Source organism: Humulus lupulus, chromosome 7 (assembly GCF_963169125.1).
Source record: "Humulus lupulus chromosome 7, drHumLupu1.1, whole genome shotgun sequence".
In the NCBI taxonomy this organism is placed as follows: Eukaryota; Viridiplantae; Streptophyta; class Magnoliopsida; order Rosales; family Cannabaceae; genus Humulus; species Humulus lupulus.
This window is the reverse complement of record NC_084799.1, coordinates 3,574,837-3,602,375: the sequence shown is the minus strand read 5'-3', so window position 1 is coordinate 3,602,375 and position 27,539 is coordinate 3,574,837. Positions and strand designations below refer to the sequence as shown.

Here is a 27,539-nt window from a genome sequence, read left to right as displayed (position 1 = left end):
TTGTGTATGTGATGTCTATATGTATGCTCAATATTATTAACCTTGTGGCATTTGAGTTGTCTTTTATGGGTGTTTGATGTGCTCAAGATATAAGAAAGTATGAAAAATATGGACAAGGCATGGAATTAAGTGTTGAAAGTGAGATATAGAAGGCAAAATAGGTTAAGTAGTGGAAAATAGTACAATGTCGATTACTAGTATTTCGGTGTAAAATTGAGTATTTATGGATTTACCAAATGTAATCGAGGTAGGATTAAGGTCTCATTGATGATGTAAAAATGGTTTTAGAACCATTAGATCAATTCTTGATGGGAGGTATACATAATCAGTGGTATGGATGCAAAGTCAAAACGAGCTTAGTATAAGTGCGCTACGCTCGATCGGGTAAGCATAACTATTGGGTATGAAGTCATATGGACCTAAGGTTTGGTGTGAGTGTTTTACACATAAGGATAATAGGCCTAGCAGATGATTAAGTCGAAATTATTGAAGTGATAAGGTTTTCATAAGTCAAAAGGTGAAATGATGAGATGAAAGGTGTCAACTTTTGACAATAAGGCTAAATCATTGAAAATAAGGAATTTTCATCAAACCTTATCACTTTGCACGACCATTATTCTGAAAAACAGAGAGAAAAGAAAACCAAAAAACCATTTCTTGGCTGGTTTGAAGAAATTCTAAGGAGATCCAAGTGAAAGCAAAGCCAAAGAAGTAGATTAAGCTTAGTTCTAGCCTTTTTATGGTAAGTTCTTGTACTTGGAAGTTAAACTATGTTTTTGAATTTTTCTGAGAACTTATATATGGTGTTTTATCCTTTTTAAGATATTTCTTGGGGTTTCCAAGTGGTTTGAGGTTTAGAAAAGCTTGAAGAGATTGTTTTCGCCGAAAAGTTGCTCGGTAAGTGAAATTTTGTGTTTTATGAGGTTTTTGGGGTTCTTGGAGTACAAGATGATTTTTGGTTATTTGATTGAGTTTATAAGAGAGTATATATGTTTATAAATGTTTAAATATATGTGGAGACTCATTTAATTTGGGTGATGATCTAGGAGATAAGAATTTTATCAAAATCGGTATATGATAACTTTATGATGAATCATGTTGGTATTTGGGATATATGGTTATGGCAGGTTAATTGATGTTGATTATTGGTGTATTTTGATATTTGAGGATAGCTAAAATTAAGGGGAAACTCTGTCAAAATTTCCCCAAATGTCTAAGATAAATCTAATGCTCGATCTAGGTGGTTTAAGGCATTTTAGGCATGTTTTGGGTATGAAATTTGATATGAAGTCTTATGGGTATTTTTTTTAAATGAGAGTTCAATGTATTACTGCCATCATTATGATGAGAAATCCATGCTATTGTCAGGATAAGCACATCAATACCTAAGACATCACTTGTTACACGGTGAAATATATTGTGGACAAAAGGTAAGTAAAGTACTCAACTGCAACACAAGAATTATGTGTTATGTGAAAGTATGCATTATATGAATATTTTGTGAGTAAGTGGTATTAACATACAGTGACACTTCATCATAAATTTGTATGCATGGCATAATAGTGATATGGTAAATTATTATATGATATAAGACCATGCATGATATTATGATGATTAATTATATAATGCCTTTGCAAGTTTTGTGCAACATAAAAGAAAGTTGTAATAAGAAGTTTAAGTTCAGTGCCACTGTTTTGAAAAGGCAAATGAAAGTGTTAATAAGTGTAAACGGATGCCTATAGTAGGCTTATAGTGGCTGCCCAATAATTTGGGCTAGGTTTAGTGAACCAATTATATTGTTTGCCATATTTCCATTTTTATTCTCCTCCATATGAGTTATTGTTATATGTATTGACACCACAGTGTGTGGCCGCCTTAACTCTTGAGCCTGACGGGGCAACGATGGAATAAGGTTTTTAATGTGCCCTACTGTGGTGAAGGCTAGCCGGAGGAGAACCCATGGGATTTTGTATTATATGTGTAACAAGCCCTGCAGGCATTGACCAATTCAAACAGTGTGCACAATATTAAGGGGCCCAAAATTTAAAAAAAAAAAAAGAAGTTGTATATGTCCATTGATATTGGGTAATCATTAGCATTGCATGCATTACTTTGCTTACTGAGCTTTAGGCTCACAGTTGTCTTGTGTTGCAGGTAGAGAAGGAAATATGTGAATGATATGAGGAGAACTGAAGCATGGTCCTGACCCTGATTTGTACATATGAACACATCGACCTTTTTGTGGGTTATTTCAGTTATCAGTGAGATGTTTGTAATAAAGTGTGAAGTTATGTTTTGAAAATAAATTGGGTTATTTAATACTTATGTATAATATGTTTGAGACACACTTTATGTTTAATGTAAATAAGGTGAAATAAGTTTTCAAGTTTAAAAAAAAAAAATGTCCAGACTTCCGCAGAAATAAATTATGATATAGTTTTAAAACGTAACACCTCAAATATGGTTTTTAACTAAAATAAGTGAGGGTGTTACACCTCCATTTCTACTTGGACTCTGAATGTTTATGATTCGGACGTGACAGTGATAAGTGATAAACAACTGCAATCATTTATGAAGTCATGGTCTACTTTGTTCCCATCGTTGTTATTGCAGTCACAACTTTTCAAGGATAACCCTTAGTTGACGATTCCACCTGGAGCTAAAAGATGAAAAGAGTTCAACGTGCATCGCATGCCAGTTGATTCAGTACCCCAAACCAAAGTTAGGTAATCAAAATTCTAGTTTTTATTCAAGTTTTTTAAATTAAATTCTATGTTGATTTTGTTACTAATGCAATTTATGTTTCGTTCACAGTGGAGATTGTGGTGTGTACGTCATCAAGCACATCGAACACTTATTGGGTAGGCTACCACTTCACACGATCTGCGATGACAACATGGAGTTGTTCAGAAATAAATGGACAGTTGACTTATGGTATCAGAATGTTAGACATTGAACATTCTCTTCTTGTTATATTTATTTGCTTAAAATTTAGGTTATTAAGAAATTTTTTTGAGTCGAGCATCTTTTTATTAACGACAATTAACGACCAAAATTCATTAACGACAATAAAAAAACAAAACAAAAAATAACCTTCAACTTCAAGTTTAAATAAAATACAACAAAAAATAAACTCAAAGCCGAGCTTTGCATGAGGACTTCTAGTGAGCATGTGTGTACGCTCTTGTATACCGTGATCTTAAACATGGGGGACATTGGTAGTTTTTCCCCTCTCAGTCTCCAACAACAGTCAGGATCTTTGCATGTGATATACCACACGTTAGTACCAGACTTTTTCACCATATACTCAAAGATATTCTTCATTGCAAATAGAGCAGCTTTGGTTTTTAAATCAATCTTGTCCTCAAAAGTCTTCCCAACATATATTTCTCCCATTGGTCCACCAGATGATGAGGAATGGATTTTAGCAGATGCCTCAATATCTTCTTTTGTAAACATTGGGGCACTCCATCTAGTGTGATATTCTCTTGATACAATTGTCTCCCTCTACCCAGTGTTATCTTCTGTCCTAGCAGGTTGATTACTGCTTCGAGCAGGTGCTCGACATCCTTGAGTTGGGAGGTGTGCGTGTGCAAGAGGCAGTCCTGACTCTTCTTCTACTTGTTGGGCTTGGGAAATGTCTAACTCCTCATTTGAAACATCTGCACTATAATACGAGTCATCCTCGGAACCATCATCATTATCTTCAAAGCAATTACCAACTGGACATCATTCACATAGGGATCGTACTCATATGCCTCAAGCACACCTGTGGGACCTCCTTGTGGTATATCAAGCTGAATAGTAGCCATTAGATCAGTAACTGGAACAAAAGTGCCCACCTCGCTAAGATGCTTGTAACTGCTACCTGCAGGAGATGGATCGACACTGGTCGTGTCTTTTTTGTTCACACTAGGGGAAGGATCTGATATGACATTCTTTTTAACTGGAGTCACACATAAGACTACCCGTTCTTTCAAGCTTATTCCTAAGAATACACGAACTTGCCGATCATTCCTCAATTGAACCGGTGCAAATGGTTGGTCGCCGCATACGTATGGCACCTCGAGTTTCAATTCATACACCTCTCTATCCACCTGAAATGTCTCGTGCAGTATGTCAAGTAGTTGCAAGTAAGTGACATCATTCTCTACTGGTATCACTTCACCTTCAACATCCTTAAAATACCATTTCCTACCATCTGTTTCCCAAACACCGTTGTAAGAAACAAATACGTAATCAGTAGAACATGAAATAAAAAAACACAAATACAATTAGCTGAAAAACAGATTGTAGGAAATGGTATTTTAACGATGCTGAAAAACATGACCATCGAGCCTGCATCGAGCAGGCATCGAGCATGCACGAAATAGTGAGAATGCACATTACCATCGAGCTTGCATCCAGTAGGTATCAAGTAACCATCGAGCACAACATGCAACGTAAAAAATGATGTGCCATCGAGCTTGCATCGAGCAGGCATCGAGCATCCATCGAGCATGCATGAAATAGTGAGAATGCACATTACCATCGAGTACCCATTGAGTAGGTATCGAGTAACCATCGAGCACAACATTCAACCGTAAAAATTGATGTTCCATCGAGCCTGCATCGAGCAGGCATCGAGCAACCATCGAGCATGCATGAAATATTGATAATGCACATTACCATCGAGTACCCATCGAGTAGGTATCGAGTAACCATCGAGCAGAACATGCAACCCTAAAAATTGATGTGCCATCGAGCAACCATCGAGCATGCATGAAATAGTGATAATGCACATTACTATCGAGCACCCATCGAGTAGGTATCGAGTAACCATCGAGCAGAACATGCAACCCTAAAAATTGATGTGCCATCGAGCCTGCATTGAGCAGGCATCGAGCACCCATCTAGCACAACCCAAACCCAGAAAATTCCCAGAAAACGTAGATCGACAAAAAACCAGAAAAAACCCAAAAAAATGTGCAAATATTTCTCAGATCTATTTGAAATGCCCAAAAAGTTTAAAGGAAACATCACTAATCCAATTATTTAAGAAAAAATTGCTTACCCATGAAATTTTTCTCTAAGATTTCTCAACCCTTACTTTGGTCTTGATCCCCTCTACAAATGGCTTTCTTAGTGGCGGTCCCTTGCTCGATGGGGTTCTACTGTGGTGCTCTTAGTGGTGATGTGAGGTGAGGTGAGTGAAAGAGAGTGAGGAAGAAACAAGAAGAAGGAAGAGAGGAGGGAAGAGAGGAGATAGTTGTGAGAGGGGTATTTTGGGTATCTTAAAATGAATTGGCATTATTTTGTAATGATAAAAATGCCTAACTTTTTTTGAATTACAACCCCCTGTTAATCATAAAAAGTCAAATTTCCTTTTTGAAATGAATTATTAAGGTGGTGGTCCATAAATAATTCACGTGATGTAAGTTTTCTTTTTCTTTTTTTGGTAATTAAGAGTAAGGCCGGCCCTGCTTTCCTTTTTTAAATCCATTGTTTGATATTGTCAGTTTATGGGTCGATCATGTTTCTACTTTGAATGGCAAGATATATGGATGGGACACACACCATGTGGGTGATAATAGAGCCACTTAAAGATTGGTTGAAAGTGCATAATAAGCAATGATATTATTAACATCAATTAAGATATTTAGTTCTAGATCCATATGATATATAGTTCATTAATTGTTGACACTTAGTTTATAATTAAAACTTATTGTAACTAAAGATATATTTGATACTTCTGAAAAGAAAGAAAGAAAGAAAGATATATTTAATACTAAGTTATATAATATTATGACTTTAATATTCTTTTAGTTACAATTTTGATGTACTAATTAAAAAATTTAGTCACGTAAATTGTTTTTTTTGTACGTAAATTAAAAAAGAAATCCTTAGAATATAAAATAGAATCAATGCTATTAATATTATTTATGTTCATCATAATTAATGCTTAAGAACACAGAACACAATAATGTATAATTAATTTGATTCATTAATTTTTTTAGTCATTGATATTTTCAAGTGAGGTTAAATTATATTTTAAATTGTATATTGTTTTATGTATAATTTTTGTGTGTTCCTAATTAATATTGTTTTTTGGGCAATTATTCCTTCTAGATTTAGCCAGGTGGTTCAATTTTATTGGTCAAGTCAATAACTGCTTATTTCATATTGGTTTAGTAGGTTAAGTGGTTTATAAAAAAAATGATGTAAATCCAGGAAATATTCAAGTATCACAACTAAAAATTCCACACCCAACAAATCTCTCCACCGGTAATGATATTCAATAGAAAAAAATTATACAAAAGTTCATTAAAAAAGATGACAAAATAATGAAAAACCAATCGCATTAAACCTGAGACTTGGAAAACCCACTGGGCATATCCAGATATGGTTTCAATTAAAACGATAGTAATAAAGGGTATTAATTATACATCCCAATATATATAACAAAATTACAAACAAAATCAGGACCAAATTAAATGCCACCAATAAAATCGAGAAGTAGAATATTTTCTGGTTTATACTATTTAAGATTTTATGTTTTTGTCTTATTATTTATTTGGATGAGTGTTTTGATAAATTATTTTAGTATTATGTGTTTTATAAAATAATTCAAATAGATTTTTAAATTAATTTTGGTTAATTTTATTGATTAAAATCATAAATAATTTATCACACTATAACAATTCAGTACAAAAATATAATTATTCTACCAACAAAAACACAACTATTCTACCTAACAAAGTATAAACAAATATCGAGCAAAAATCCAAAAAAAAAAAAAATCTACATTTTTTTAAAATTTCTTTTCTGATGAAAATACGACAAATAATATATACAGTACACGTAAAAAAAATAAATTAATAATTGCTGGATTTTGAAAACAATGAATAATGTTTGAAAGGAGGTTGATAATAATGTTTGCACGTGCAATATAGTAGTTGTGAATAATTGAGATAAATATTATTTTTATATATGATTTCTCAACCACTTTAATTATTTACTTAATATAGTACTATTGTTGTTATCTTCACATTTTAAACGATATTCTAAGTTATATATATATGGCCATGCTTATGTCTACCGGTTTTTACTATATATAAAGCTATATAGAGAGCTCAACTCAATCATAGTTCATTCCCAATATATTAATATATATGTATATGATATATCTAAGTGATAATAATAAACAAAAATGTACTTGAAGCCCCAAGTTCAAGAATCACAGTCAGCCCAAACCCTTCTCTACTCGTTGTCGAAGCCATGCATCCATGGCGGCCATGGGGGGAATAATATTTCTTCGTTTCCAGTCTGTATAAGGCCATCCATTATATTGCCTTATAATAATAATGATAAGAAGAAGAAGCACAGAAAGGTTGGCCTTGGTTTCATTTCTGGCAACGTATTAAGAGCTGTTTCAAAAGATAATAATGACTACATCAACGTCGCTGTCCAGAAGTCCATTAGGGTTAAAGTTGTTGTGACCGTTCACTCTACTGTGGGGGGCATTTTGTCTAACCTTGGTTTGAACCGAGGACTCGATGATACTCAAGATTTGCTCGGCAAAACACTCCTTCTTCAGCTTGTTAGCTCTCATCTTGATCCTGGTAAGTATATATATATATATATATATATATATATCCCAAGGGGAACACTAGTATAACTCTTAACAATTCTATTCTTTTTTACATATATAATTATGTACATTCACATTCTACTAGTTTTGGAAATTCGGAGGAATAATTTAGGGTGTCGAAATTATGATTCAAATTTGTACATAGTTATAAAAAAATAGGGATAACTTGAAAAATACCCAGTTTTAGGATTAGTTAACTAAAAATAGCTACTAATAATATTTAGTTGAATATTACCTACTTTTTTTAAGCACATTTCCCATATTACCCTTAAAACACTACTAGAAGTCCAATGTAAAAATCTCAATCTTTGCCTCTGTCTTGTCATTTACTTCACTCTTTAAATAATATTCTACTGTCAGTTCTATTAGACCACTGTATAATGGGTAGAGTCATTAATAATTTGGGTATTAATCAAAGAGTTTTAAAAGATGGGTAAAAATTAAAGAAGTTAACTTAAATTGGGTACTAGGTGTAATTTTCACAAAAAAATAAGCATTTGTGTAACAAAATATTTTGAACCCTATTTTTCGGTATCTTAAATTATTTATAATTTTTGATAAAATAGATTATAACTACAATATACATAATTCGGACTATAATCGAAAATACAAAGGGTACATTGATAGTTTTCTTTTAGTGGAGACTAATGAATAATTAAACAAAAAAAATTTATCAACTTTAATTTGTGGCTATTAAAAAAAATTAAGTTGATCTACGATGTTCGTTTGATTGCCTGTTCACAAAATAAGTTAATACCAGTAGAGTCTTCTATTGGTAATAATACTAGAATACGCCGGTAATAATCATTATTGGCAGGGTCTTGCAGGTAATAATTTGTGGGTCCGCCGCTAATACCCATTCAAATGAATGCCCAGGAAAATTCTCGTACTTTTCTTTTTCTTTATTAACAGTGGACCCTCTGTCGCTAATGCTTTTTTTAAATAAAAAAATAAAAAAAAAACTTTATTAGTGGTGGACTGTTGGATCCGCTGCTAATAACCCTCTTATTAGAGGCAAATTCAGGCCAGCCTCTAGTACATCCACCCCTAATATTGACATTTCTTGTAGTGTCTCATCTCTCTAAAATCTTTTTGTAAGTTTTTCTTTTTAGAAAAAGTATTGTTTATTAATATTTTCTTATAAATTTTATTACCAAATTATATTACACTTATACTTACGCATAAGAATTTTTCATATATACGTACACTACAATTCATTTACTACTTAATATTTTCAAATTGGCCAAATGAATTTAAGAGCATTTCGTTTCCCTTTATGGGTGTATTATAGTTGCACTAATTAAACATCAGAAATTGAACAGCATTAGTGACATCAAAATAATAAATTAATGAGCCATATATTTATCTATTTTTCTCTATACAATTAATTATATAACTTTTTTCTTATCATACGAGTTATTATTAATTTGATAAAAAATATTAATTCATGCAAGTTAATCCACTTCTGACATATACATATATATTTATATAAATATATATCCAAGTATAAGCTAGGAATGGAAAAAAAAAATCGGTGGATCAAGGTGAGTCGGTGCCTCAACCCGACGGAGCGCCCTTGATCCAAATATAATCGGGTCGGGTCAGGGCCTAAACTTAGCAAGTTGTGGCAGATCTTTAGTAAGGCGGGGCGACCCGCCCCATTTACATCCTTGGCTATGATAAGCTATGATAGATAATGTTATGATCTGTACAACACTAAAAAATGTACAGTAATACGTGTATATATATATATACGTGTGGTGGTAAAAGAAAAGGCTGCCATATTATCATCTAAAGATTTGTAGTACTTTGTTAATTGATATCTTATAAGTACGTTACAACTCACAAGTGGTACAGATCATATATCTTGTACAGTAAACACACATGGACATGTAAATAATACTTCTTGTATTTTGTAATTTCATTAATGGTCTTTGTCAAAATGATATATTTTTAAAGTTATTTTGCACTCTAGTCTAATTTTAATAATTCTTTGCAAAATGACTAGTTAGTCGAAAAATTCAAACAGTCATTCGAAAATTTTAGATAGCTGGTCGAAAAATTTAGAAAACTGGTCAAATTTTAGACAGATGTCATTTTGCAAAAAATTATAAAAAGTAGACCAGAATACAAAATCACTTAAAAAAGAAGTCATTTTCATCAATTTCTTATTACATTAATTATTGATGATCATAACACTAATTAACCATATATACATATCTAAATAGTCTTTTCTTCTTCTTCTCGTGTAAAGACACTGGATTAGAGAAGACAACAATTAACAGGTATGCACATAGAACTGGCCTATGGAATAACGAAGGGCTTCAATACGAAGCAGATTTGAATGTTTCGATGGATTTTGGAATGGTTGGTGCGATTCTGGTCGAGAATGAGCATCACAAAGAAATGTTCATAAAGAACATTGTTATTGAGGGTTTTCCTGATGGTCCTGTTAATGTTAACTGTAATTCTTGGGTACATTCTAAGTTCGACAATCGTCAAAAGAGAATCTTCTTCATAAATAAGGTGCGTATATATATATATTGTTTTTAATCATTATCTATATATAGGTAGTTTTAGTATTTTTGGTACATGTATACAAGTTACAATTCTATTTTTTTTTATATGACCATGTATAATGTAGTTATAGGACTTCCCACAAATTTTTAGGAAATTCTAAATAATTTAACAAGTCGAAGTTAGGATTTAAACAACATATTGCACGCGTGTCTAAATATCGAAACAAGCACGTGTGCAGAAAATTGTTTAAATCATGATTTCGACATCCTTAAAATTTCAGAATTTTCTCCAAAGTTTGTGGAAGGTTCTATGTAACTACATTATATATGCATTATCATATAAAAAAATAGAATTGCAACTTATTCATACAACAAAAATACTAAAAATTTCTTATTTTTGGAGCAGTCATATTTGCCATCTCAAACCCCAAGTGGGCTAAGGAGGTTAAGAGAAGAAGAATTGGAGAGCCTAAGAGGGAATGGGAAAGGAGAACGGAAAAGCTTCGAAAGGGTTTATGATTACGATGTATACAATGATCTTGGTAATCCTGATAAGAGTGACGATCTCAAAAGACCTGTTCTTGGTGGTAAAGATCGTCCTTATCCAAGACGTTGTAGGACCGGGCGTCCTCGCACTAAGAAAGGTATACCTATAAAAAGTTCATAAATATATTAGGAATTACACTATTTGAATGAATATAAAATAATTATAATTAAACTACAGATCCATTGTCGGAGCAAACGAGCAGAAGTGTATATGTCCCTCGAGACGAAGCCTTCTCAGAAATAAAGCAACTGACATTTCAAGCAAAGACAATATATTCAGGGCTACATGCGTTGGTGCCTTCTCTCCAAACAATCTTAACTGATTCTTCACTTGGTTTCCCTTACTTTAGGGCTATAGATTCTCTCTTCGACGATGGTCTCAAACTACCTCCCACTACGAACAAGGGACTTCTCAAGAATATTCTACCTCGACTAGTCAAGACTGTCTCTGATGCAAATGAGGCTTTGCAATTTGAGATCCCAGAACCAATGGATAGCAAACTCTCTTACATTATTACACTTACATATATATAATATCGATCTATTTCAGTTTATATATTTCTCAGGAGGACTTTTGCGTCTGCAAAAATCATATAATGCGTCTGCAAAAGTCATATAAGACTTAAAATCTAGATTCAATAATGGATATATAGCAAACACTCTTACATTTTATATTGATGATAACTTTATTGATAATAACATAACGTTGGACAACTTAACTTATAAAATCTAAATATTCCAAGTAAAATAAGAGACATCTTCTTATAATCTATAGCAAAATAGATAGCAAACACTCTTAAATTAATTATTACTTCATATATATAAATGCATGCAATTATTTGTTTCTAATTTCATGTGTTATGTTGATCATTCGAAAATATTTTGATCTCTAACATTTTGTTTTGGGTATGTTTAGGGGACAAATTCTTTTGGTTTAGGGATGAGGAATTTGGTAGACAGACACTTGCAGGTCTCAATCCATATAGCATTCAATTAGTCAAGGTACGTTTTCGAAAGTGAATTTTTCTGATTGACTAATTAACAAGTACTTATTTAATTGTGATTATATATACTCTTAATCACAAATCTTTTTTATAAAGAGTCATAGGATTTTTAATTTTTAATTTTTAGGAATGGCCACTGAAGAGTAAACTTGATCCTGAGATCTATGGTCCACCAGAATCAGCAATCACCACAGAACTGATTGAGCGTGAAATAAAAGGATTCATGACTGTTGATGAGGTATATATATAAGTATAACTTAATTAAATATTAAATAAGTCATGAGTTGATAATTTTTAATCAAAAAATTTTGTAATGTAAAAGTTATGCTAATTCATAGAACTATATATGTATATTTATATATGTTGCAGGCTATAAGAGAAAAGAAATTGTTTATTTTAGATTACCATGATTTGCTATTACCATATGTAAAGAAAGTAAGAGAAATCAAAGGAACAACATTATATGGATCGAGAACGTTGTTTTTTCTAACTTTGGAAGGAACACTAAGGCCATTGGCCATTGAGTTGACTCGACCACCAATGGATGGAAAGCCACAGTGGAAGGAAGTCTTCTCTCCTTCTTGGCATGCCACTGGTGTCTGGCTATGGAGGTTTGCCAAAGCTCATGCCCTTGCTCACGATTCTGGTTATCACCAACTCGTTAGTCACTGGTATATTATTATATGGCTAATATTATTAATTTTTATTTATTTATAAGATGTGGATATATATAAGAGTAATGCTATGAGGTTGCATCTCATATCAGCAATACTTCATAATACTTATTAAATTCAAATAAGTGAGACCTGATATTGGATTACACCAATAACAGTATGTCACTTGTGGTGTTGGTGTCCGTTAGCAATTTTTTATATATGAATAAGTTTTTGTTGTATATGGACAGGCTAAGAACACATTGTGCCACTGAGCCATATATAATAGCAACATACAGGCAGCTTAGTGCAATGCACCCAATTTATAGATTGATACACCCACATTTTCGATTCACAATGGAGATTAATGCTCTTGCTCGAGAGGCACTAGTAAATGCTGGAGGCATCATTGAATCTTCATTCTCTCCTGGAAAATATGCCAATGAGCTATGTGCTGATGCTTATGACAAGCAATGGCGATTTGATCAAGAAGCCTTGCCAGCTGATCTTATCAAGAGGTAATAATAATCATAATTATATGATTCCATTTGCTTATTATCATATAGGATTTTGTCCCATTTAAAGGACGTTAGATCGTATTGTTAGATTGATCGGACAATTATTAATCATTGGAAGCCTGAATACATGGAACCGAGCCCATAATATTTAATTTAATGTACATTAAACAAAACCAGCAATACATAACAAGCTAGCTTGCAGGGGAATGGCTGTGGAGGATCCAAGCGCTCCGCATGGTCTAAAATTAACAATCGAAGACTACCCTTTTGCCAACGATGGTCTAGCTCTTTGGGATATAATCAAACAATGGGTCACTGACTATGTCAACTATTACTATCCTGAACCAACCCTAGTTGAGTCTGATCAAGAGCTCCAATCATGGTGGACAGAAATCAGAACCGTAGGTCATGGAGACAAAAAGGACGAGCCATGGTGGCCAGTCTTGAAGACGCCAAACGACTTAATAGGGATCATAACGACAATTGTTTGGGTGACTTCTGGCCACCATGCAGCCGTAAACTTTGGACAATATACGTACGCAGGATATTTCCCTAATAGGCCAACAATTGCTAGAACCAACATGCCAACAGAGGATGCTAGCGAAGAATATTTGGAGAAATTTTGGGCTAAGCCGGAGGAAGCACTCATGCAGTGCTTTCCTTCGCAGATTCAGGCAACGACAATAATGGCAGTGCTGGATATACTGTCGAATCATTCGCCGGATGAGGAGTATCTTGGGGAGAAGATAGAGCCTTCGTGGGAAGAAAATGATGTTATTAAAGCGGCTTTTGAGAGATTCAATGGGAGGTTAAAAGAGTTGGAAGGGATTATTGATGAAAGAAACACCAACAAGAATTTGAGGAATAGGTGTGGAGTTGGGGTTGTGCCTTATCAGCTTTTGAAACCCTTTTCGGAGCCTGGTGTCACTAGCAAAGGTGTTCCATATAGTATTTCCATTTGAGTTGCGAACACGAATAATGATGTGATATTTCTACTCTATAATGAACTCTTTAAAATGAAATGGTATGTGAGCTTTGTGATGATATTTCTAATAAATAAAAGGGAAGAATTTGTACAATTGTTCAAAATTTGACACTGCGATCGACTTAATAAGTTTTGGTGTGCATAGCTAGTAAAATTGATTTCAACAAATGAAATATAAATGAAAGATTTAGTGATAAATTGATCATTGGCAGTCCGATCACCAAAAATGATTTATAAGGGTACGCACAGTACGATTCCTAAACAGTTAATAAAAATGATTTGTATGCAGTAATAATTCTCATTTATATATATAAACTTTTTTTTTTCTATAATTGAAAATCAAAAGATGATCTCACATATGGTACTCTTAAATTCGAAAACATATTTATTAAACTCTTCATAATTAAGAAAGAATCAAAATCTAAACTAATCAGACTTTTAAAAGTAAGTAAGATAGTACAAATAATAATAATTTTCATTTCTCTTTATTATATATATATATATATATACTTATTTATTTTTTCATTGAATTATTCTTATTTAATAAACGTGTCATCAAATCAAACAAAAAACTGAATATACTTAACGAAAAGTTAAAAATTACATATGGTGAAAATTTAAGATGTGAAATGTGTGATTTGGAATCGAACAAATAAAAAAAAATTGGAATCGAAAAATGCCCGAAAAATAATTAATAATTAATGAGACCAGTCTCTCCTGTTTTCAACAAGAGTACTAATAATTATTCTTTGAATTTGTTGAAGAAACCGAAGATTTTGAACTGCATTGGTCAACAATTATTTTTGAGGCATGAAAGGTGTAAATAGTGAATAGTAACATATATGCAAACAGTATGGTCCCTTGCAAATAGTATGGTCCCTTGCAAAATCTTTTCTGCTAAATTTGGATTTTTGTTATATTGAATATATATATAGTAGTATAGTGGTCCACTATATCATGTCACTAAAAAAAAATGAGGCTATACCGAGAACACTCTCGGTATAGACATATTTCATTTTCGCGGTTCTGGAATAGGGTAATAAGTTCATATACCAAGAACATCTTCCTCTCTTTCCCTCAGTTTTCAGAGTTTGTTTATCTCTGCCTCTTTCCACCAAAATCTCCCATTTTCATCCAAAAAATTTCGTTTTTAAGTCCAAAAATCTCCAAAAGTAAATGGGTTTCTCTTTATTTCTTAAGAATAAGGTTTATTTCTTCATTTATATATATATATATATATTTATGAGATGGTAATGTATTTTTGTAATTTTTATTTGAAGGTGTGTTGGTGTGATTTTTGTTGAACAACAGAGAAAAATTTGAAGGAATTGAAGGTGTTGGTAAGTTGTTTTTAATTTTTCTGTTTTGTTTGATTTTTTTTTTTCAATTTTTGAATAATTTATGTTTTTTATATAAATGAATTAATATTAGTTTTAATAAAAAATTTGTTATTATATTAGGGTGAATGTATTTATTTTTAGGTTTTAAAATATTTATTAGTAAAAATGAGATTAGGAATTAGAAAATTGTTAGATGGTTAATTAGTATTTTTTTATTAAAATAGATTCTATGTTGTTTTGGTAAAAATTATGTGTATTAAACATATATTAGTAAACCTATTAAATATTTGAGTGTTAATTTGGAATTTTTGGGTGCTAATGTTAGTATGTTGTTGTTAATTTTAATTTTTTTTAGTTATGTTAGTAGTATAAAATCAGATTTTATGAATATTGATGATTTGTGGTTGTTAATTTTTAGTAGAATTTTGATTAGAAAATTGAATAATTAATAAAATTTAGACTAATAATTATAAATTATATAATCATTTACAATGTATTTGTATTACTCTCTGCATGTTCTGGGACTGGATATTTTTTATGTGTTATTTGCAGCATTTTAAATTTGGGGATAAATGACAATACAGTCGTTAGATCACATGTGAATACAAAATGTTGTACTCTCATTTATCCATATGACACAAAGTAAAGAAAAAATAATATTTTTGACGCCTGAACTTTTGACACTACTAGGTTATGTCCCCTAAAATATATAGTCAGTTAAAATTTTGCCATAAACTATTGATACTATCATATCATGCCCCTGTTATGATTTGCATAAAATAATTAATATTTTGAACACCCGAACTTTGGCAATTACCAAATTGTGCCCCCTTTAATTATAAAAATTTAAAAATCTATTTTTTTTATTAGTTCTTAAATTTTTTTAATAAAAGACTAAAATTATTTAAAATTCCTTTTAAATACATTTAAGTTTGAAAATTGATTAGTGGTGAAAAATACACATTTATTGATTTTAATAGTCAAAATAAATTAAGTTTTAATTAAAATTTTCATGGAATTACTATGATTTATTTTATAAATGAAAATATTTAATTATGATTTAATTTATTGTTATTTTGTAGGAATTAAAGTTGTATTTTGAAACGTTAAAATGAAGAGAAAAAAATGAGTTAAAACTGAAAAAAGAAAGGAAGAAAATGATATTTTGTTGAAAAAGTGAAGCTCAGGCCCATTTGGCCCAAGAATCAATTGCTCTTGCCCAAGCCCTCCTCAGTGCCAGGTGGCATCATTACGGTGCGCCACGCAGCTCCTTGACCCAGCCTTTGACCCACGTTAATCCTCCTTCAGCCTCCTTCAACGTACCAGTCCAAGCCCAACGAAGGCCCAACAAGCCACCTGACTAATCCTCTCTAGGATCTCAAATGGACCTACAAACCTGGGGCTCAGCTTGCCCTTCTTCCCCAACATTCTCACCCTTTCCATGGCGAGACTCAAAGGAAGACATAGTCTCCCACTTGGAACTCCACGTTCCTGCGCTTGGGATCTGCATAGCTCTTCTGCCTACTCTAAGAAGTGAGCATCCGAGCTCTAATCTTCTCAATGGCCTCACTGGTCCTCTGAACTGCCTCAGGACCTAAGTATCTCCTTTCATCTGTCTCATCCCACTGAATGAGAGATCTACACTTCCTACCATACAACATCTCATAAGGTGAAACCCCAGTGGTAGATTGATAACTGTTGTTGTAGGAGAACTCTATCAAAGGTAGATACTTACTCCAAGATCCACCAAAGTCCAGCAGACATGCTCGCAGCATGTCTTCTAATATCTGGATCGTCCTCTCAGATTGCCCATCTGTCTGAGGATGATAAGAAGTACTGAACTTCAACTGTGTCCCCATGGACTTCTGCAAACTCCCCCAGAACTTGGAAGTAAAAGTGGGGTCCCGATCTGACACGATTGACCTCGGTGCTCCATGGAGGCGCACAATCTCTCTCACATAGAGATCTGCATACTGGTCAACTGTATAAGTAGTCCTCACTGGCAAGAAGTGAGCTGACTTGGTGTAGCGATCCACAATCACCCAAATAGAATCATGCTAACCAACAGTCCTGGGTAAGCCCCCCACGAAATCCATTGTGATGTCCTCCCACTTCCACTCTGGGATATCCAGAGGCTGCAATAACCCTACCGGCCTCTGATGCTCATCCTTGACCTGCTGAATGTCAAGCACTTAGCCACATACTGTACTACATCTCTCTTCATTCCTGGCCACCAATACAACGATCTCATATCCTGATACATTTTCATGGTGCCTGGATGCAAAGAGTAAGGTGTAGTATGAGATTCATCCAGAATCTCTCGTCTCAAGGCAGTGTCTAACGGAACACATATCCACCCCTTGTATCTCAACAAGCTTAGCTCAGACACTGTATAATCTCTGGACGCTCCAGCCAACACATCCTCTCTAATTTTGATCAGCTGTGGATCACTCAACGGACCCTCCTTGATTCTCTCCAACAGCTTAGACTGTAGCAAAATATTAACCAACTGGCCCACCAACAACTCTATACAAGCTCTAGTCTTATCATCTGCTAACTCTTTGGCTATCAGCCTCGTACCATAAATCTGTCCCGGACCCTTCCGGCTTAAAGCATTAGCTACCACGTTGGCTTTTCCTGGATGATACAAAATCTCACAGTCATAATCTTTTACTAACTCCAGCCAATGCCTTTGTCTTATATTCAAGTCTTTCTGGGTGAAGAAGTATTTCAGGCTCTTGTGGTTTGTATAGATCTCACACTTCTCTCCATAAAGATAATGCCTCCATATATTTAAAGCAAAGACCACAGCCACCAACTCTAGATCATGAGTGGGATATCTCTTTTCATACTCCTTCAACTGATGAAAGGCATAAGCAATTACTCTCTCTGACTGCATCAGAACACAACCCAAACCCTGATGAGAAGCATCACAGTAAATCACAAACTTCTCTTGATTTGTCGGAAGACTCAGAATCAGACCTGTAATCAATCTCTACTTTAGTTCCTGGAGGCTGTTCTCACATTTATCTGACCACACAAATTTCTGACTCTTGCGTGTCAGCTCAGTCAATGCAGTAGCAATCTTTGAGAACCCTTCCACGAAACGCCTATAATAACCTGCCAATCCAAGGAAACTTCTAACCTCAGAAGCATTCTTTGGACTTGGCCAATCTTTGACCGCCTCAATCTTTGCTGGATCTACCTTAATCCCCTCCTTACTGACAATGTGCCCAAGAAAAGATATCTGAGATAACCAGAACTCATATTTCTTGAACTTTGCAAAAAATTTGTGCTCCCTCAGTCTCTGTAGAACCAACCTCAGATGCTGCTCATGCTCCGACTCAGACTGAGAATATACCACAATATCATCGATGAAGATGATCACAAACTGGTCCAGATAATCCTTGAACACTCTGTTCATCAGATCCATAAAAGCAGTAGGGGCATTAGTCAATCCAAAAGACATGACTAAGAACTCATAATGCCCATACCTGGTACGAAAAGCAGTCTTTGGTATGTCTCCCTCCTTGACCCTCAACTGATGATAACCAGAACGAAGTTCGATCTTTGAGAATACCTTCTTACCTTGCAACTGATCGAATAGATCATCTATCCTTGGCAAAGGATACTTATTCTTAATCGTCAGCTTATTCAGTTCTCTATAATCAATACACATTCTCAGAGAACCATCCTTCTTTTTCACAAACAGAACTGGCGCACCCCAAGGTGGGAAAATAGGTCTGATAAAACCCAAATCTAACAGTTCTTGCAACTGTACTTTTAATTCTTTCAACTTAGCTGGGGCCATTCTGTAAGGCGCTTTAGACACTGGCTCCGTCTCCGGTGCCAATTCTATAACGAACTCAATTTCTCTGTGCAGTGGCAACCCTGGAAAATCTTCTGGAAACACATCCAAAAATTCACAAACAAGTTTGGTATCTTCTGGTCTCACTGGCATGACCTGAGTAGTATCAACCACACTGGCTAAGAATCCAATGCAACCTCCTTGCACTAAATCCCTAGCCCTCAGTACAGAAATCCTAGGTATGCGAGGTCCATGCACAGTACCAACAAACACAAAAGGATCCTCACCTTCAAGCTCAAAGGTGACCATCTTCCTTCTGCAATAAATGGTTGCCCCATACTTTGCCAACCAATCCATACCCAAAATCATATCGAAGTTAGTCATAACCAACTCTATCAAATCCACTGACAATTTTCTGCCTTCCACTGTCACTGGCAAAGATCTGACCCATCTCCTGGATACCACTAACTCCCCAGTGGGTAACAAAGTTCCAAACCCCACAACATAAAAATCACAAGGTTTACACAATCTATCAATAATACTACTAGCAACAAAAGAATTTGTAGCACCAGAATCAATCAATGCATTATAAGGGCTTCCAGCACTAAGAAGCTGACCTGTAACAACTGAGGGAGAAGCCTCAACTTCTGTTTGTGCCAATGCGAACACTCAAGCTGGGGCCGAGCTGTCCGCTTTCCTGGGTTCTTCTTTTCTGATCTTAGGGCAATCCTTTTTAAGATGACCCACTGCTCCACAAGAGAAGCAGACCCTTGCCCTACACTCTCCCAAATGACGCCTCTTGCATCTAGGGCATTCAGGATAAGACTTCTAGGCTTCATTACCACCTTGATGACCCATTGAAATACCACGGGGCCGCCTATCAGGACCTGAACTGGGAAGATGTCAGGAACCTTCCTCTTCTGATCATTGGGGCCTATACCCCTACCAAAACCCACAAATGGAGGACCTGTCCTCCTGAAATCCTTTCTGGCTGCATTGTCTCGCCAGATCTTATTCTCTGCACTCTCAGCTGTGAGTGCCTTCTTCACCACCTGTGCATAGTTAGTAACCCAGCCACAGTGGTGATACGTACATCACGGGCTAATATGGGCTGTATCCCCTGAAGAAATCTCTCTCTTCTGGTCCCATCAGTGGGCACCAGTTCCATGGAAAATTTCGACAAATGATCAAATTTTAAGGCATACTTAGTGACTGACAAATTTCCCTGAAGTAGCCTAATGAATTCATCAGTTGTAGCTGCCCTGATGGCATCATTATCGTATTTCTCATTAAATAGAGTCTAAAACTCTTCCCAACTCAGGGCATTTACATTCTTGGTCTGGGTAATCACCTCCCACCAAATCCGGGCATCCTCCCGAAACATATAAGTGGCGTAGGCCACCCTCTCATTACCAGACACCCTCATGAAATCAAGGATAGTGGTAATCATACTCATCCATTGCTCCGCCTTGGCAAGACTTGCACTGCCCTCAAATACTGGAGGTTGCTGCTTCCTGAACCTTTCATAAAGAGGCTCCCATTTATTTCCAACCTCAGGCAGCTGCTCAGCTGGTGGCACCGACAAAGGAGGTGTGTAACGCCCTGGCTACCCCAGAACAGTTATGGTGAACGGTGGACCGGAAATTTGACTCGCTACCCGAGTCCTTTGGTAAAAAACGTGCTCTAAGTGTAATTAACAGGTTAAGGTATAAAATCAATAGAAAGGAAATGGAGATTTTCATTACAAACTGCTCTGCAGAGCTAAACAAAACATTTACAAATGGTTCTCAGTACAAAATGGTCACTACTGTTTTAAATTTACAATCCTGCCGACCTAAGCGGCAAAAATAGGGTAAACCCCCTAGTTCCTCTGAGAACTCCTTGGCCGTGGTGGTCAAGCGGCCGCATATGTACACACCACCACATCAGCTCTCCACTCAAGGCTAGGTGAGCTTTTCTTTTCCTTTACCTGCACCACATAGCACCCATGAGCCAAGGCCCAGCAAGAAAACATAATACTTTTCATAAACATTATCAAATGATCATCATTATAATCACACTGAGCTTAAAGCTTTAAACAAATGAGTGAACATCACATGAGGTCCTGATAAACCATACTGAGTGACTAACAATCAAGTCACTAGTTCAAATGGAAGAGTGGCTGTTGGGTAAGCCACTAGCCTTCAACAGGTTCTAGTAAACCATACCGAGTGACTGCCATGCAAGTCACTGTTTCAAGTGGGAGGGTGGCTGCTAAGTAAGCCACTAGCCTCCAAGCGCTTATTTCATTCATCGACCCTCAGGGCCGGTCTGACATTATTGCTCTTTGAGTCATTCAATGCTGATAATCGATTATATCAAATCTTATTAGCTTGCGTGGTACACGCTAAGGCCATCCTGACTAATGAGTCAGCTCAACGTGATCAGTGCCCAGTACCACCGCCGAACCTGACTAATAAGTCATAGCTTCACAATTGATACTAGCACCTTTGCCAAACCTGACTAATGAGTCAGTACCATGCACAAGTGAGCAACACATGCTAAGCATTCTATATTCAATCCATGTCCATATTCTCACAATCAACATGCCTCAGGAATATCCATGCATGTCACACTTGGGGTGCAGTTTTCTTACCTTTGGTTCGAGCAAGAACGAATAAAAGAACAACCCTGAGAAAGATCGACTTTTTGGTCCTTTAGCGGTTACCTGGTCATAACCAAAATATGGGATTCCATCAATAAAATGAATAATAAAAGGTTCCCAAACCTAAACCTAACCTCCGGGACCTAAAACACTACTTAACCAGGTAGTAGGTTCTATCCCGAGGCCTTAGGCTTGCATCCCCGAGCCAAAAAGCTAATTCTGGCCAAAAATGCCTTAAGGGCCGCGGCTCTCCTTGGCCATGCCGCGACCCGCCCCTCAAACAGAGGCGCCCAAACTCAGCCTTCACCAAGGGCCGCGACTCTCCCTGGCCATGCCGCGGCGCAACCCCTAGTTCAGCCAAAACCCCTGTTTTTCTTCCCTTACGATTTCTCTTGGAACCAGCCCATCAAACCCAGTTTAAACACCACTCAAACCTCCAATACAATCCCTAAACTTGTTCTATATCACACCCCAAGAAAAACCCAAGACAACCCCAACTAAAACCTCCATCAATTCCAACAATCCTCCATAAAAACACAAGCTGAAACTTAACATTAAAACAAGGCAAAACCAGAAAGTTAGTGGACAAAGCTTACCTCAAACTTGGTATTGAACCCTCTCTAATGGCTGAACTAAATCCACAACTTTAGCCCCTTGATTTCCTAGATTAGTTCCACACCTTGAGCTCAAAAACTCCAAAGAGGAAAATGAGAGAGATGAACATACGGGAAGGAAGGAGGAAAACTCTGTTTTGGTTCTGTTTTTTTACAGCCATCCAAACTTCATATATATCCAAGCCAAAAGACCATTATACCCCTAGGTCTTTAAAAGTTTCTAAAGCCAACTCAAGGGTAATTTTGGTACTTTCCACCTACACCGTTAATCATAATTAACGCTTCCCAATTCCCGCTAATCTCAATATTCTCAAACTCCAATATTTCACATCCCATTACCATTTAATGCCCGGTAACACTCTAATCATTAAAACACCCCGAGACTCACCCCGAGCCCCGAGCTTATGCCTGTTATGACCAAACCGATAATCAACATTCCTTGATCGTCTCATACCAAATGGCTCGAACAAACCCACATCATAATGTGGTCTCAATTTATATCACCATCATGCGTTCAAATAATCAATTTACCCTTAACAGGCCAAATTACCAACACACCCCTGTAATAAGAAATATGGACCCACATGCATGCATTTCATATCATATCATAATATAATCAACATATACATGCATTTAACAATTAATAACAGAATTAAGCAAGTATGGCCCTCCCGGCCTACTATTCACGCCGTTAAACACATCAGAGAATTTGGGGCATTACAAGGTGCCTCTGATACACTGGCCACTGCAGGTGCTTACTGTTGTCTCAAGAGACGAAGCTCTTCTCCCTGTCTCAACACTGTTGCCTGCAGATCACTAATTATCTGCTGCCAGTTTACAGGAGCTGGCTGTGGAATCCGTGACTGGTCATTATCTTGACCTTGACTATTATTATTCTAGCCTTGATCACTTTGGCCAGTTGAAACATCTGTCTGTCCTGGATTCATTCTTATTACTGCTACCTTGCTGAAACAATAGTCAATACAGCCAGTCAGGTGGTAATAACTAAACCTCTTACCGCCTTACGGTCCAAGAACAAGCAGACAATTATCATATTCCACAATCATACAAATATACAAGCAGATACATGTTATAGCATTTAGCATTCAGTATGTATCGCATAATAATTCACAATCAACAATACTAATAAGTATGTTCCAGCAATCTCAATACTATTTAGCACATAGTTGCTGAGGATATAATATTTTAGGGAATAGGTTTAACATGGTGTCTCATGCTTACAGGTAAAGCATATATACTATATTTAAGTAGTTATACATATAACTACATAAATAATTACCAAACCACAAGTTGAGCTTGACTTTAGTGATGTGTGTACATGCCCAGCCAGTCTACAGGAACCCTAACCTTGGCATGCTCTGATACCAAGTTGTAACGCCCTGGTTACCCCAAAACAGTTACGGTGAATCAGAAATTTGACTCGCTACCCGAGTCCTTTGGTTAAAAAAAAAGTGCTTCTAAGTGTTATTAATAGGCTAAGGTGAAAAACCAATAAAAAGGAAATGATATATTTTATTTAATACATAAAACTATTCATGGGCCCATCAAAAACATTTACAACTCAAAATGGTCATTACTGTTTCAAATTTACAAACCCGCCGACCTAAGCGACAAAAGTAGGGTAAATCCCCTAGTTCCTCTGAAAACTCCTTGGCCATGGTGGTCAAGCGGCCACATATGTACACATCACCACCTAAGCTCTCCACTCAAGGCTGGGTGAGCTTTTCTTTCCCTTTACCTGCACCACATAGCACCCATGAGCTAAGGCCCAGCATGAAAACACAATATAGCATGATATAATATCAACAATGATCATAATAATCATTCAGGACTTTCAGTCCAAAATAGAGGAAACAATTGAAAAGTCACTAAGGTGGATTCCGTTTCCAATAGCCATGTGACGATAGGGTCACCGGGGCTTTAGAGATAAGTGATCCTTTCATTAGCTTAAACAGGTTAGGTGCATGATGACTAGTCATCAACATAACCTACCTCATGACCATAGAGTCATAACCATGGAACACTGTTCCCTAGCCATGTGACAAGAGTCACCTAGGCCTTAGGCCCTGACTCTGAGTAACTAGTCTTAGACTAGTCAAGCGCTTATAAGTTTCGTCGACCTTAGGGTCGGTCCAGCATTAATGCTTTAGAGTCATTCAACGCTGATATCGATTAGATCTAATCTTCATTCGGCCATGCGTTCAGGACACTTATGCCGTTTCTGACTCTTAGGTCAGGGATACGCGACCGGTGCCGTCCCTAACTAATCAGTGCCATACACAAGTAAACAACATTCACTAGCATTTAATATGCAATCAATGTCCACATTTATCAACTAACATGCCTTAACAAAAATCATGCATGTCATATACACAGGGTGTAGTTTTCTTACCTCTGATTCGAGCGAGAATGAATAAAAGAACGACCCATGAGAACGATCTGACTTTTAGTCCTTTAGCGGTCACCTAGTCATAACCAAATATTGGACACCATCAATAAAATGATTAACAAAGGTTCCCAAACCATGATCTAGCCTCCGGGACATCAATCCCCACTAATCCGGGTAGTAGGAACAATCCCAAGGCCCAAAACAAAGTTCCCGAGGCCAAAACACTCAAATGGGCTCAAAAACAACCAAGGGCTGCCGCCCTAACACCTTGAGCCGCTGCCCCCAGCCACACCAGGAGCAAGGGCCGCGACACCCAGCAAGGCCAAAGTCTCCCCAGCTGCTTCATCGAGCTAGGGCTGCGGCCCCCCAGAACGAGCCACAACTCGCTCTCCTTCATCCCAAACCTTCCAAAAACATACCTAAACACTTCCAAATCCAAAAATCAAAGTTCCCAAGCTTCCCATTGATCCAAAACCATCAAATCCCGAGGCTCAAACAGACCAAAAACTCAACGATTCACAAAATCCAATTCGAAGCTTAGAAACTCTAAAAACTCAAAACTTAGATTACCTTTGATTGGGTTGTTTCTCGTCAAATCCTTTAGTCAAGAAGCTTCTAATCTTTCCTAGGATCACTATGCCTCGATCCTCGCTTGATTCCGACTCCTAGAACTCGAGATTTCTTCGAAAATGCCTCGAACGGTAAAATGAACTATCGGAAAGAGAAAGAGAGGTTTTCTAACGTACGGTTCTATCTGACAAGCTACCTCAAGCTTAAGTAACCTCAAATAAAACCTAGTGCTCGGGGTCCCAAAAACACCTTGGGGGACATTATAGTCAAAACCTCCAGAATTTCCTCCTGATCTCAATAACTCTCAATTTATCATCAAATAACATTCTCATTACTCAATATCCCAATAAAAGACCCCTGTTATGACAAAACCACTAATTTATAATATAAGACTGTCTCATGCCGAATAACTTGAATATATCTCCATAATAATGGGATCTCATTCATAATTCACAATATGCACCAAAATACACAAATATGCCCTCAATGGACCAAATTTCCAAAACACCCTATTATTCAAATGTGGACCCACATGCATGCATATAACATCATATTATAATATAATTCACATAAACATGCATATAATCATTTAATGGCATAATTAAACAGTTATGGCCCTCCTAGCCTACTAATCCAGCCATTAAACCGCATTAGGGATTTCGGGGTATTACAATACTCTCAGCCCTGGTTTCCCAGATCCCTCTAAATAGGTCTGTGTCTTATCTGGACCTACCAAATTGAGATTTGAAGGAAGGAAGACTGTCCTGGATGGTCAGGTCAGAAGGAGAGGTTTGTTCCCATTTGTCACTTCTGCAACAGAAGAGGACATATTCAACCCAGATGCTACAAGTTGCAGACGTATTTGAAAGCTATGATCGATCTTCCAAATAGCTTTCAACAACTAAATCGATTTAATGGGAAGTTGTCGTATAGTGAGTGGAAACCAAAAACTAATCTTAATACGAATGTTGGATTAGTTGCTCACACTTCTCTTTCAGCTTTTCACGAAGATCAATGCTACTTCGACAGTGGATGTTCACGACATATGACCGGCAACAGAAATGTGTTGGTAAACTATAAAGAAGGAAAGGAGGGAGATGTGACCTTTGGTGATGGGAACAAGGGTCAGATCTTTGGAAAAGGTGATTTGGTGCCAAATGGAGTAGCTCCATTGTCAGAGGTGTTGTACATTAAAGGTCTCAAAGTGTTTTAGAAAGGGAGAATGAAGATTGTCTTACTGCTTTTGTGAGGGCTAGTCGTATAAAATTTGCACCATCCATTATAGCTCGTGTACTCAAAGTTCCAAAAGTACTTAAATCTGCATATAATAAATCCTACAGTCCAGTTCAAACTACCATGGGTCAAGTTCTCATTGGCCAGTCTGATTATGTTTGGGGGAATCATGATATTCATGTAACAAAGCTGACTCCATTCTATAGAGTCCTTCATCGAGTGGCCTTATATAATTGGTTTCCCAATTCTCACCTATCCTCTGTTACACTTGAGATTGGGAAATTTCTGTATGCTGTGGGAATTGGGGTGTCCATTGATTTGTCTAGTCTCATCTATGATCGAATTTTTGATGTGGCTTCCTCCACTGGTACATGCAACAAGTTGCCTTATCCAAGTTTGATTCAGAAGATTATTCAGCTTGCAAAACCACCATTGCCCACACATGACTTCCAGGTTGCGAATCCTGTTTTGTCTAAAAGTTTTCTGGCAATTCTCAACAAGAAGGTTCCTTCCACTGATCCTTCTTCTTCTTCGAAGCCATCTAAGCTCAAAGCTCCTTTGTTTAAGGGTTTATCTGATTCTAGTTGGCAAGTACAGTTGTATATCGAGTTCAAGGACTTCACTAAGCGTTACAAAAAAGATCAGAAGCGGCAATTGACTTTTGAGGCATCTATGTACAAGCTTATTCAGAATGTCAAAGCTACAGTTGTTCAGACTGAGTATGGCTCTCAGTTTACCCCTTCGCTTGATGTCTTTCCTCCTGCATTTCATCATGACTCGTTTGGTGAGTCTTCAGTTGCTCCTGAGTCTTCGGCTCCTGTCTAGGGGGAGTCTATTTCTCCTGCTCCGGTCTCATCTTAGGTGCCCCCAGTTTCATCTATAGTGCCTCCAGTTGACACAGAGTTGGCCACATCATCTCCACCAGAGCTTCCTGCTGCTGTTGCTCAGGCTCCTGATTCAACTGCACCTCTCCAGGGGGAGCAATCTGATGTAGCTGTCAATTGATTGTGGTCAAAGATTATGCTCAATGAAGGGGGAGATGATCTTATATTACTTCTCTTATTG

General features: G+C 36.4%; 1 protein-coding gene and 1 long non-coding RNA gene across 2 annotated transcripts; both read left to right on the top strand.

Annotated features, from left to right (window-relative positions):
* The first annotated feature begins 560 nt into the window (after positions 1 to 560).
* Positions 561 to 2,720, top strand: LOC133789363 (uncharacterized). Its single transcript, XR_009873534.1, has 4 exons — positions 561 to 742; positions 823 to 897; positions 1,369 to 1,430; positions 2,155 to 2,720. It is a non-coding gene; the product is annotated as an uncharacterized LOC133789363 (long non-coding RNA).
* Positions 2,721 to 7,090: 4,370 nt separating this feature from the next.
* Positions 7,091 to 13,949, top strand: LOC133790358 (linoleate 13S-lipoxygenase 2-1, chloroplastic-like). Its single transcript, XM_062227967.1, has 9 exons — positions 7,091 to 7,601; positions 9,885 to 10,156; positions 10,556 to 10,793; positions 10,874 to 11,191; positions 11,612 to 11,697; positions 11,827 to 11,937; positions 12,069 to 12,370; positions 12,604 to 12,870; positions 13,073 to 13,949. Exons 1-9 carry the CDS (start codon positions 7,190 to 7,192, stop codon positions 13,830 to 13,832), a joined length of 2,766 nt encoding a protein of 921 aa, XP_062083951.1. The 5' UTR covers positions 7,091 to 7,189; the 3' UTR covers positions 13,833 to 13,949.
* The last annotated feature ends 13,590 nt before the right edge of the window (positions 13,950 to 27,539 follow it).